This window comes from Electrophorus electricus, chromosome 3 (assembly GCF_041902795.1).
Source record: "Electrophorus electricus isolate QZ-2024a chromosome 3, ASM4190279v1, whole genome shotgun sequence".
Lineage (NCBI taxonomy): Eukaryota > Metazoa > Chordata > Actinopteri > Gymnotiformes > Gymnotidae > Electrophorus > Electrophorus electricus.
Window position 1 is genome coordinate 24,896,621 of NC_137499.1, and position 12,870 is coordinate 24,909,490.

The 12,870-nt window shown below is 40.0% G+C and overlaps 1 protein-coding gene across 6 annotated transcripts in view; it reads left to right on the top strand.

Moving 5' to 3' along the window:
• The first annotated feature begins 1,176 nt into the window (after positions 1-1,176).
• bahcc1a (BAH domain and coiled-coil containing 1a) overlaps positions 1,177-12,870 on the top strand; it is a 64,427-nt gene continuing 52,733 nt past the window's right edge. For 5 of the 6 annotated variants that reach the window (XM_081710777.1, XM_081710779.1, XM_035525463.2 and 2 more), the window contains exons 1-2: positions 1,177-1,388; positions 3,901-4,222. In XM_081710777.1, the coding sequence (XP_081566903.1) occupies positions 4,051-4,222 (172 nt within the window). In that variant the 5' untranslated portion in view covers positions 1,177-1,388; positions 3,901-4,050. The remainder of the gene's footprint in view (positions 1,389-3,900; positions 4,223-12,870) is intronic. The other variant, XM_081710778.1, reaches the window with a different exon arrangement.

The following is a 12,870-nucleotide window of genomic DNA, read 5'->3' on the forward strand; positions in this document are numbered from 1 at the left end:
TTCACATAAATGATCGCGGTAATCCGCTTACTGATTCGCAGTTGGCGCCCACCGGCGTGATCCCTTCCAGAGCTGGAAATATGATCTTGCGTTTAACGGGAATCCTACCGTATATCGTTTTTGCAAAATAAATAACATGAATCCTATACTTTATCGTTGCGCCCTCTCTTCGTGCTTGACACAAATGACTCCAGGGCCAATAGGGTCCGCCTTTCAGAGCGCCTTGAAACAGTCTCCTCTTATCTTCTTTCGTCATCTAACCCTGGGACGCCTTGAAACCGCAGAGCCAGTTATTGTTTTTTTTTTTCTTTCAGACAGCCCAATGCGGACTGGCTTGCAGCCAATCAGAGTCTTGTTTACACTCTGTGAGTGACAATGCTTTGGCGGTGTGCCAACCAATGAGATTCTGGTCTGAATAAAGCACATTTTCAAAATCTGCTCATCTAGTCGAGCTCACCCCACACAAACACATACACTGCCGTACAAACACTTTAAAAATCTCTTTGTTATATACAATTCAGCTTTTAACTCTGCATTAATACTAATTAGTAATGTATATGAACAGCAGTTAAAACAATTATTTGTTCAAATGGTAAACGATAAAAATAACTCGCTTAGCAGGCCACTGGTTGTAATTCGGCTACAGTTTAATGAATAGTTATGATAGCGGAATATGGAGTGTGTGTGAGTGTGAGTGTGTGTACGTGTGTGTGTGTGTGTGTGTGTGTGTGTGACACACATACACACAGTTTGATGGGCAATAGTGATATGGAGTGTGTGTGTATGTATATATATATATATATATATATATATATATATATATATATATATATAAAGAATACTGAAGTCGCCAGGTTGCTTGTCTGTAGAAAATCAAATCGAGACACTTCAGATTATGGCGGGTATTGCAAATTTGTTGTTTCATGTGCTTCTAATGAATGCATGAGCAGAAAAAAAGACGATCATTATAACTGTCTGCACTGCAAGTTTAGCTTGAATTTGCCGCTGCGTCGATTTACTTTCTCCTTGATAGTTTACCATTGGTCAGTTTTTCAGACCAATCAGACCTTGAAGTGTCACTTCCCGAACTGTACCATCTTATTAACATACACGTATCTGACCAATGGGAAAGTGTGTTTACTCTCCCTAGGTAGCGAAGCACGAGCAGCGTTGGGAAAGAGAATCACCGTTTGGAGTCTCCAGCCTCAACTCAGTGGCCTAGACCGGCGCTGTTGCAGACCCAGAGGCTACACTGCTAAACTCGCATGAGGGATACAGGATTTAACCTTTGAAACATGATTTTTAAAATGTGCGGTATATCTAAGATGCATTTTTTTGTTTATTTCTAATTAAATGTATTTATTGTTATGCAAGGATTTAACATACCAGTAAGTATTTTACTCCTGTGATGCTGTGATGGATGTGATATATATATATATATATATATATATATATATATATATATATATATATATATATATATATATATATATATATGCTGAATACATTAATATACATTATAAAACATTAACTCAAACAGCGTAAGACAAAGATGACAAGGGAATTATTTAAATTATGCTAATACGAATAGGTTAATGTGCACGTGACATGAGTATGTCATAGTAAAACATCTTAAAGTTGAAACATTTCTGGTGTTTTTGCAAAGCCATCATGTTCTAGAACGTATGTGATAGCCTACATTGCACATTAAATTGAGATTAATTTGATCTCCTAAACTGGGAACCTATTTCTTTGCCAGCTAATTAGCTATATTACAAATTTGCAGAGAGTACTATGGTATGCTCATTAAATTTGTTAAAGCTTGCATTTTAAAACACTTTGCATTTGACTGAACGCAAACCATTTGAAATAAATTGTATCCTATCCTATCATTATACTTTGTAGCTTAAAGCTTTCATTGCAGGATTATTTCATTTTATTAATTTTACCATTGTTTTAACATTTTTTAAATTGCAATTCGCCTTTAGAGATATCGAAATAAGCCTGGGTATAATTAGACGTACGTTCAAATATATCGTTAATTATTTTCAGTAGTCTATACTTAGTTGTTTTCTTTGATGATCAGTATGTTTGTTTTGTTGTGAGTTTGGGTTGATTTCAAAACAGTATTCCTATCGTAGACAACATACTAGAGAGGGGCACTTCTTTCTCTCGGTATCCAGGGCGAAAGCGGTCCCACCCGGGAAACGCTGTCGCGGATGGGCGCCTCTTGCGCAGCGTGATCGAACCTATAAAAATAATTTGATTTATTATCTGCATTCGCACCTCTGACTGCATTCTAAAAACTAGATGTCGGTTTGAATTATGGTACTTGATCAGTTTAATCCGAAAACCGAAAAATCGTTCTCGTGCATTTATGCGGGGCATTGTTAGACGAGACAAAACAATTGCTTTCGTTACCTTGTCACTTAAAAAGACAGGCAACTTCGGAGCTGATTCTTTCGTCTATAAAATAAATCGAGTCTTGTGAATGCTGGCCTGTTTACGTGCATTAAGAATAGCTGGGGCGCTGGGTTTGATCGGTGAGCATTCCGGAGAATGGTACGGTTTGTTTCGGGAATTTGTGCTCGATGGTGAACGGTAATGGCTGACGGGGGACAGTATGTGTAGCAAGACAAAGGCAGCTAACTCCCGGGCCAGTCATACCGGACTGCCCTCTAAAATTAAACCCTCGGTTGACAACAGGATTACGACATTTAAATGTAGATTATATTTTAAGAAGCGATTTTTATTTACTGAATTGCTTCGGTGCATGTTTAATTCCTTCTCATCTTTGCTGGCATCCTGTTGTCACTTTCCTGTAGGCTGCTAAAGCTGAAGATAGGTAGGCTATATCGCATAGTGTAGGTTGTGCATCTTTGCATGTATCTTGGGTAATTTCAGATAAATAACTTCATATAACACGTGCTATATTTTTTTTACTGTCGGTTTTATCTATGGTATACTGCTAACGATATAATTATCCTATAACGGCCAGAACAGGTCACAGCAGATGAAAGAGTAGAATCCCAGTTGTTTACACACGCACACACACACACACGCACACACACACACACACACACACACACACACACACACACACACACACACACACACATTCTAAACTGTCGCGAGGCGATCAAAGACAATTTTGCTTCTGATATCTGCGTTGATCACCGTGGTTTGGGAAATCCTCTCAAAATGAGCTGAGTTTATATTTAATTTGAAGGCTATTACAGGCCAATTAATCAGTTTTATGTTCAAGCTTGGACGCGGCGAGTGCTTTATGTAAGTGTACTGGATTTATGATAAAATGAGAACTTTTAAATTGAAATATCGTTTGTTAATTTTATTTTGCATTTCCCAGCATATGCTAACATATGATTAAAAATATCAGGTCACCCATTGAGGTTAATACCATTATTTGCAACCTCCACCCTATACAAGTTATCCAAAATGTTTTTCATAAATGATGACAAAACATATGCCAAATGTGCTTGAATTATTATATGGTTGGCTTATTACAATGGAAAGAAGTGAGTGTAGTGTCGACTGTTGCATATCCTTTACGATGGCATGCGGAGTTTATAACGTGGGACTTTTTTGCATATTGTCAATTAAGTAAAGATGTGTTTGATGCGCGTTTTATTTAGAAGTGTGTGTTCCATGTCTGTCTCCTCTTTCACTTTGAAATCCTTGCGTTGTCATCCCGGCCATCCACGTCGCGGTTGGAAGACCTGTATAAGTCTAGCTTGCATCTTCCATATAATGCATCACTTAGGCAGATTGGTGTAGACTATAAACGATAAATACCCGGTTTAACAATTGATGTGATATGATTAACAAAGAATCTTGCTACACGCAAAATTAACTCATTGTGTCTTTTTTTTTCTTTTATAGAAAAGATGATAGGAGGCTACAGCATAAACTGGAGTGGCGAGACTTTCTCTAAAAGCGATATTGAGACCCAGCGAGAAGGATTATAATATATGGATTTCTTTTGATTATCTTCGTCTACCCTCCGGATCTTGGAATATACACTTTGCAAGTATGGAAGGCCGGGATTTCTCTGCTCCAGCACACCTACTTTCAGAGCGCGGCGCTTTGGTGCATCGGGCCGCCTCTCGGATATCCTCCGCCGGCCATAGCTCTGTCCAACATACCGGTCACTTCCCACCCGGAAAATATTATCCACCCCACCTACCAGTGGCAACGCATTCAGGTTGGTTCCATGGTATTTTTCACGCTATGGCAATATATATTTATCACGATATATATAGTTAACAGCATTTCTGTCAGCCCAGCTATTAATGCCAACATCCTTTAAACGTCCTGGATGATGCATTAGAATTTAACAAGTCAGATTTATTGTAAAGCATTTGTTGATAACGTGGCGTCAACAGACAAATAGACTAACTGTGGAATTCATGAATAAGATTTATGTTGGTAATTCAAAAGCATATCATGGTCACAAAGAGAAACAAATAAACCCGTGCATTTAATAGCTTTTACAATTTAAAATGTATTTATATAAAAAATATATACATATTTTACACTTGTTTACCTATAGCAAATGCTGCAATACGCAGTATACCCAGTATATTTCTTCTAGAAGTTGTTCTGCATCTAGATTTTCAATAATGCCGTTTAAAGAGTGCAGTCTATGTTAATAAACCTACTTGGACAAAAGACGTCGTCTTTTGACGGATGTGCGCATGCCCAAGGGATGATGGATACTGCCGAGAAAGCGGTGGTGCGATCACTCGAGGCCTCGGGAGCCCTTTTGTATGTTTTCCACGAGAAAATGTGTGGGTGCAGCATACATTAGTTATAGCAATATTCCGCGATCTGCAGTTAAGTCTTAATATATTAACACATCCTGCAATCATGCTTATTCGATACTTAAAGAGAATCATTCTGTTGAGAAACGCCACAGTTTATATTTTCGTCATGAATAGCCCCCGCTGCTATCACAGCCTATATTTTATCCCTTGCCTTATAGAATAAACCCCCTTTGCTTATACGTAAACATGGTTTGAATATATTAACCCGCCGAAGTTATATTTCATAGTCTAAACGAAATGTATTTCAAAATGAAACGATCCCACGTTCAAATAAAACACTATATGCGATTTTAAAGCATGTTTTTCCAATGACAAATTATTTACTTATGTTTTTAATGTTTAATATTCAAATATAGCCTGCGATATATACTCAGCTCGTTGAAACGCGTCCGATCAAACGATATAAATATTTTAAAGATTACTTTATTTTTAAAAAACAAAGTAACATTAGTTGAAATCCAAATATGCCATCATCATGTTTGCGAAGGAGATGGCAGCATTTTAGACGGTCGTATGGAGGCATACTTCGAAATCAGTCCTTGCGGTCGGCAAAATCAACAAACTTTACGGCCTAATTATTTGATAATTACGCTAGAAACGTTGATTGCACTATTAATATAAAGCAGATTTCAAACATCCAGAACGCATCAATTAGGCAATAAAATGGTAATTGCACACTCATTTTTTTCTCTCGAGTAATAAAGTTGCAATGATACATTTTCATTTTATTTCTTATTTGTGTTACCTATGTCAGTTTAATTTGATCATTATACTGAGGTGAATTGCAGCTGGTTAGAGCACAATTTCTTTCTCTTTAAAAAGACACGTTTATGTCTATGCGTTTAAAGGTGATATTTACAGTAACTTATTTGTCATATAATCATAAATGCACGCGCGCACACACACACAGAGAGAGAGAGAGAGAGAGAGAGAGAGAGAGAGCGAGAGAGAGAGAGAGAGAGAGAGAGCGAGCAGTATTTATAGATTTAGACTCTTTGTTCTTGCAGTTATTTGGAATATAGATTGTTTAAAGGGTACAGACAGGTGTGCTGGTTACCGGATGGCGTTTCTTTTCTTATTCCCTCGTGGCCCGCATCACTGTGCAAAGCTCCCCTTAGACGTCATCACTGTTCAATGAGTGAAACAGGTGGGGTATTGTTCTTGAGGATAAAAAAATCACCAGCCCATTTAATAGTTTCTGGGGTTGCGTGGAACATCGCAGTCTCAATTCAGTGCAGTGCATAAGTAATAGGACAGTGAAGTTTTGCTGTTTTTGGCTGCATACACCAGGACACTGGACCTCAAGCAAAAAAGTGACTGTGAAATTAAAATTGAGAATGATGACCTTTGATTTGGAGATGTTTACATAATAAATAGGTGAACCACATAAGATTAATAGGATTTTATACAGTCCACCTGTTTTGAAGACCAAAACTAAATTGGACAAATTATATAATCTTAAATTAAATTGTCATTTTTAGTAAATGACTGCAAATTCTTCACAACCAATGACCAGATTTGTGTGTCTCACAGACATCAATGGACCTTGTGTTCTTTCCTTACAATGCTCAGGCAGACCAGAAATGAATTCTTAGTTCCTGCATATTTTGGGGGAATTTTTACCTTGTCTTGAGTCCAGTAAGTGAAATCCATCCTTAATGGATTTTCAGATTGGGTGTCTGAGTCAACCAGTGATGACTATTCCATTTTTTTTTTTTGAGAACTCCATGTTTACTTTAGCTGCATACTTTGGTTCAACGTCCACATGGTTAGGCTCTGTCCTATAAGCTACAGGCATCTGTTAAGACATTTCTGTGCACTTGGATCAATTCCAATTCAATTTGATCCAATTCAACCTGTTGTTAGGGTCAACAGTGAAATCATCAAGAAAGACAATTGCATTTTTTTTTAGAATTTCCTATTTGCATCACTTTAGTACAGGTTACGTTTTTCCTCATATGTCCATAAGACTTTATTCAAGAATGCATTTGTATGTAGGCTACATTTGAGGAAACTGTAACATTGCCTTTCAGGCTCTTGATTCTTTCTTTAATGGATTGCAACTAGTGTGAAACTCTCTGGGGTCATATTGTAGTACTATTCTCTGCAGCCAAGTTGGAGTACTCTTCTCTGAGGTCATGTTGGTGTACTCTTCCCTGAGGTCATGTTGGTGTACTCTTCTCTGAGGTCATATTGGAGTACTCTTCTCTGAGATCATGTTGGTGTACTCTTCCCTGAGGTCATGTTATAATAGTCTTCCCTGAGGTCATGTTGGAGTACTCTTCTCTGAGATCATGTTGGTGTACTCTTCCCTGAGGTCATGTAGGTGTACTCTTCTCTGAGGTAATGTTGGAGTACTCTTCATGAGGCCATGTTGGAGTACTTTTTTCTGAGGTCATGTTGGTATGTTGGTGTACTCTTTGATGCATCTGCACTATGCCTGCTAGGCCTGTAATGATGCACGCATCATTACATTTTGTTTTGATACAATTTATGATGAGGTCAAGATTCGATTTCAGTATTTAACATTGAAATTGAGTATAAATGTAAACAACTTTGTAACTGTTTGTAGCATAACAGTGAAAATGCCTTGTCGTACTATCAGAAATTAGCATTATTGTAGTGAGGATAGTCATACAAATAAATGTTACATGGAAACTGATTTGCAAGACTTCAGAAGAAAGCATGGCTATCTAGTAATCCATACAATTATTATGTCATAAAGATATACTCATGGGTGTATATGTTGTAGCCTTCCTGTCAAGCTTAGAAAAAGTACTACGGAACTACACAAATACTAAAGTGATTAAAGATTGATTTGTAATTTTAAGAATCAATAGTGGATTCACAAATAAAATTCCATAAATAGAAGGTACTTTACCCAGCTCAAACAGACATTGGCTTCTGCAGGAAAGAAACCTTCAGACCTTCAGGTTTTTCAATACTGTATGGAAATCGTTACACTTTTAATGTCTAAATCTTTCTAACATCTACTCAAGAGGTTTTCTTCATCACTCAATACCTTTAGCTCATCCAATTCTGTGGGCTTCCATGCTCTCCCAGGTGGTTTGCTATTGCTAAGTTCCTCAGTGCACTTCCGCTTAACAACACACCAATCACAGTTAATGTTGTACCTACTTTAACTTGCATGGACTCTACTATGGTCTTCATCTTGAGATGTGGTATTGGGGGTGGTGCTGCTGGTGGTGAAGGGTGATATAGTAGTAGGTAGTGGTGCTAGTAGTGACAGTGGTGTTTGGTGGTAGTGGTGGTAGTGGGGGGTGGTGTTAGTTAGCTAAATGCCATAAATGAGTAGGAGAATTTGAAATGTGTTAGTGGTAATGCTGGTGGTGCTAGATGTGATGGGGGGGGGGGTGCTAATGGTGATGATTGGGGATGGTGCTTGTGGTTGTATTGGGGGTTGTGCCAGTGATGGCAGTGTTAGTGCTGGAAGTGGGGGTGGTGCAAGAAGTGGTGTTGGGGGAAGGTGCTAGAGGTGGTATTAAGGGTTAGTGTTTTTTGTGAAATGTCTGTTACTTTCCTTGGCCTTCTCAGTAGACTAACATGATCACTGGTTTACATGCCCACTGGATAACATGCCCACTGGTTTACACACTCCCTGGTGTACACTCTCACTGGGTTACATGCTCAAAGGTATACATGCTCACTGGTTAATACCCTCACTGGTTAACACACTCACTGGTTAACATTCTCTGTTGTTAACATAGTGCCTCACATTAACCCTTTACAAGGACTCTGAATATTTCAGAATCAGTTGTAAAAGGCTCACAAAAACAGTTCATATGCCTCTTTCTTGGTGACGACATCTTCAAACAATTTTAAAAAAAATTCAGAGCTTTCCTGGCCCTGTGAGGCAGACGGCTGTGACCATATGGCAGCTGCTGCTGCTCTTGCTTTGTTGTGACCTGTCCCTGTGAAAGGGTTAGGAAATATTCCTCTTGGCTGGGCAGTTTCTCCCATTTCATGTGGTGAAGCAGGCCTCGGGTTTGTGGGCCTCGGGTCAATGGGCCTCAGGTCTGTAGGCCTTGGTTCAGTGGGCTTCGGGTCTACAGGCCTCGGGTCAGAGGGCCTTGGGTCAGTGGGCCTCGGATCAGTGGGCCTCGGATGTGCAGGCCTTGGGTCATTGGGCCTTGGGTCCACAGGCCTTAGGTCAGTGGGCCTCGGATTAGTGAGCCTAGGATCAGAATACTGTATGTAGTAGTGGAATAATGTAATAGTAGATACTGAATGTAATAGTGAAATACTATAATTGTGGTATACTCTAATAGTGGAATACTGTTAAAGTGGAATACTGTAATAGTGGAATACTGGACGTAGTAGGGGAATACTGTAATATTAGAATACTGAATGTAATAGTGGAATACTGTAATAGTATAATACTGGATACAATATTGGAATACTATAACAGTGCAATATGGTAATTGTTGGATACTACAATAGTAGAATACTGAATGTAATAGTAGAATACTATATCTGCAGAATACTGTAATAGTGGCATACTATAATACTATAATACTGTAATAAAGAAACACTGGATGTAATAGTGAAATTCTATAATAGTGGAATACTCAATGTAGTAGTGGAATACTATAGTACAAGAATCCCGTAATAGCGGAATACTAGAACACTAATAGTAGAATAATAGAATGTTGTAATAGTGGAATATTAATGTACTATAATACTGTAATAGTAGAATACTGGATGTAGTAGTGGAAGACTATAATCGTGGGATACTGAAATACTAGAATACTGTAATAGTGGAATACTGTAATACTAGTATACTAAAATAGAGGAATACTGGACATAATAGTGGAATACTATAATAGTGGAATACTGGATGTAGTAGTGGAATACTGCAATAGTAAAATACTGTCTGTAATAGTAGAATACTGTAATAGTGGAATACTGTAATACTAGAATTCTGTAATAGTGGAATACTGCAATACTAGAATACTTTAATAGTTGAATACTGTAATAGTGTAATACTATAATACTAGAATTCTGTAATAGTGAAATACTGTAATACTAGAATACTTTAATAGTGGAATACTGTAATACTGGAATACTATAATACTAGAATTCTGTAATAGTGGAATACTATAATAGTGTAATACTATAATACTAGAATTCTGTAATAGTGGAATACTGTAATAGTGTAATACTATAATAATTATTACCTAGCTGCAGCAGCATGCCACATGACATTTTTACCACTTGAAGGACTGCACCTGTAGAGGTGGGGTTTTGTGACTGTGTGTGTGTGTGTGTGTGTGCGCATGCGTGCGTGCATATGCATTTACAATCACGCATCACAACATAGATTTTTTAAAATTGTTTACTGATGCAAGATTTGTTATTGAATATCTATCATAAAAGTGCCTGTTTGTTAAAAAGGCAGAGATTACTTGATTACTTCATGATTGTTCACACACACACACACACACACACACACACACACACACACACACACACACACACACACACACACCTTTCATAAGGAAATCAGTGTCGTTACTGGAGAGATCAGAGGCGTTTCTTGGCCCCTCCCTTTGACTCCCCTGACCCCTCCACACTGCAGGCTATTCTTGCCGAGTGTGTGTGTATGTGTGTTTGTGTGTGTGTGCTTTACAGCACTTTGTTTAGAGATTAAAAAACAGAAGCATGCACCCCCCAGTCTTTCATTGTTTGTGAAGTCGAATGTCTCCATCACTCCCCTGGTTTTCATGTCCTGCCTGTATATCTGAGCATCCTCCTCCTTCACAGATTCTCTCTACAATCCGCCCGATCCCTCAAAATGTCATGGTGATGTATTCCATTGTTGTTCTCAGAGAGGAATAAATAGCGAGGTTTTATTGAACACCGTATCGCTGGAAGGTCCCTACAGTAGAGAGGGACGTGAAAGTGGAGCTTCAAAGGCAGACGCAGGTGTTTGCCTGCACTGGGAAAGTGTGTGGTGTGTGTTTATGACCAGCTACAGCTCCCGCTCAGCTGGCGAAGGTGTTTGTTGGCTGACGCGTCGTTGGTGGACCATAAAATTTGCAGGCGTCGTCTCTCTCGCCTCCAGACGATCCTTAAAGCAATACCTCACCCCAAATGCTCCTCCTGCCATAAACCCACAAGAGCTAGAGGAGACTGAATCCCTGGCATACCCGCAACTGTAACTGACTTTTATTGTTTTTTAGCATTTTGGAGTGAAGTATTGCTTTAAAGGAAACGGAGACAGTGGATAGTGTTGTCCTTCTGCCAGCAGGGTTGTCACTGACTCTACTGGGAGGACCCAGACTCAGACGGCTTCATCAGACAACAGCTATTTTCAGATCTGGCCCAGCAAAAAAGAGGTTGCGGGATGCTCTTTGAAGTATGAGAGCAGAGAGGGACAGTTCCGCTCATCAGGAGTCGGACATGTGGTGCAGCTTGTATAACTGTGTGTGTGTGTGTGTGTGTGTGTGTGTGTGTACTTGTGTGCCTGTGTGTGTATGTCAATGTCTGTGTGTTTATGTGTGTGATGCCAGGAGATGCCAGTCACTCATCATATGTGATTATTTATTTATTTTTATGCACTCTCTGACCAGAGTCCACAGAGCATTTTTGTGTGTGTGTATAACTTTCTCCATACATCTGTCCACATCTCCCTCTACCACTCCCTCTCTACGCCCACTCACGTCTCCCTCTACCACCCCCTCTCTGCGCCCACTCACATCTCCCTTTACCACTCCCTCTCTACGCCCACTCACATCTCCCTCTACCACTCCCACTCACGTCTCCCTCTATCACTCCCTCTCTATGCCCACTCACGTCTCCCTCTACCACTCCCACTCACGTCTCCCTCTATCACTCCCTCTCTATGCCCACTCACGTCTCCCTTTACCACTCCCTCTCTACGCCCACTCACATCTCCCTCTACCACTCCCACTCACGTCTCCCTCTACCACTCCCTCTCTATGCCCACTCACGTCTCCCTCTACCACTCCCACTCACGTCTCCCTCTACCACTCCCTCTCTATGCCCACTCACGTCTCCCTCTACCACTCCCACTCACGTCTCCCTCTACCACTCCCTCTCTATGCCCACTCACGTCTCCCTCTACCACTCCCACTCACGTCTCCCTCTACCACTCCCTCTCTATGCCCACTCACGTCTCCCTCTACCACTCCCACTCACGTCTCCCTCTACCACTCCCTCTCTATGCCCACTCACGTCTCCCTCTGCCACTCCCTACCTATGCCCACTCACAACCTGGAGAGCACACCTATCTGATACCCCTTCCCAGAATCCCTCAGCAGCCACTACAGACCAATGTAGGTGTGGCTTCTCCTAGCCACACCTTTAAAGCAAGGGTCTCAGTTTGCGGTCTACCTTTGCTCCTCAAATAGCCCTTTTCAACCAACGTGGAGCAGGTTCCATTCTGGTTCAATTTTCAACAGTTTGGACAATCAATTATTGTTATAATTTATTTCATATTTTGTTCATTTCATTAAACACCTCAATTGGATACCCATTTGGTTCCTCATTTTTTCCTGCACATCTGTTACCCGTGACAAATATACTTTATTCTTATCGACATTAGTTGATTTTTGGATAAAAACAAACATATGTAACAGCAGCACAGATGCTGGCAGGTCATCCACACGCTCTGCAGTCCTCTTATTACTTCTGCTGTACAACGCCCTCCGCTGATGACGTGTCCTCAGTCCCAATAAAAACTGGTGCAGAACCAGAGTTATTCTGGTTGAAAAGGTGCCAATTAACCCTCCTCTGTTCATATGATGCTTCTTTTCCATTTGGTTGGCGCCTCTGTGGCATTCAGAACAGAAACATTCCGTTTGCCTGGATTTAACACGCATATCCGCAGATCCACAAACACTCGGTCGGTCAGTGATGCTCAGTGCTCACAAGCAGTTCATAAGGGTTTTGTAAATTTGAAGTGTAAGAATCCTGTGGCACTGAGTACAAGAGTTTGCACAGCAGAAACTGAAGTGCGTGTCTGTGCCAAAAGCACGTAGCA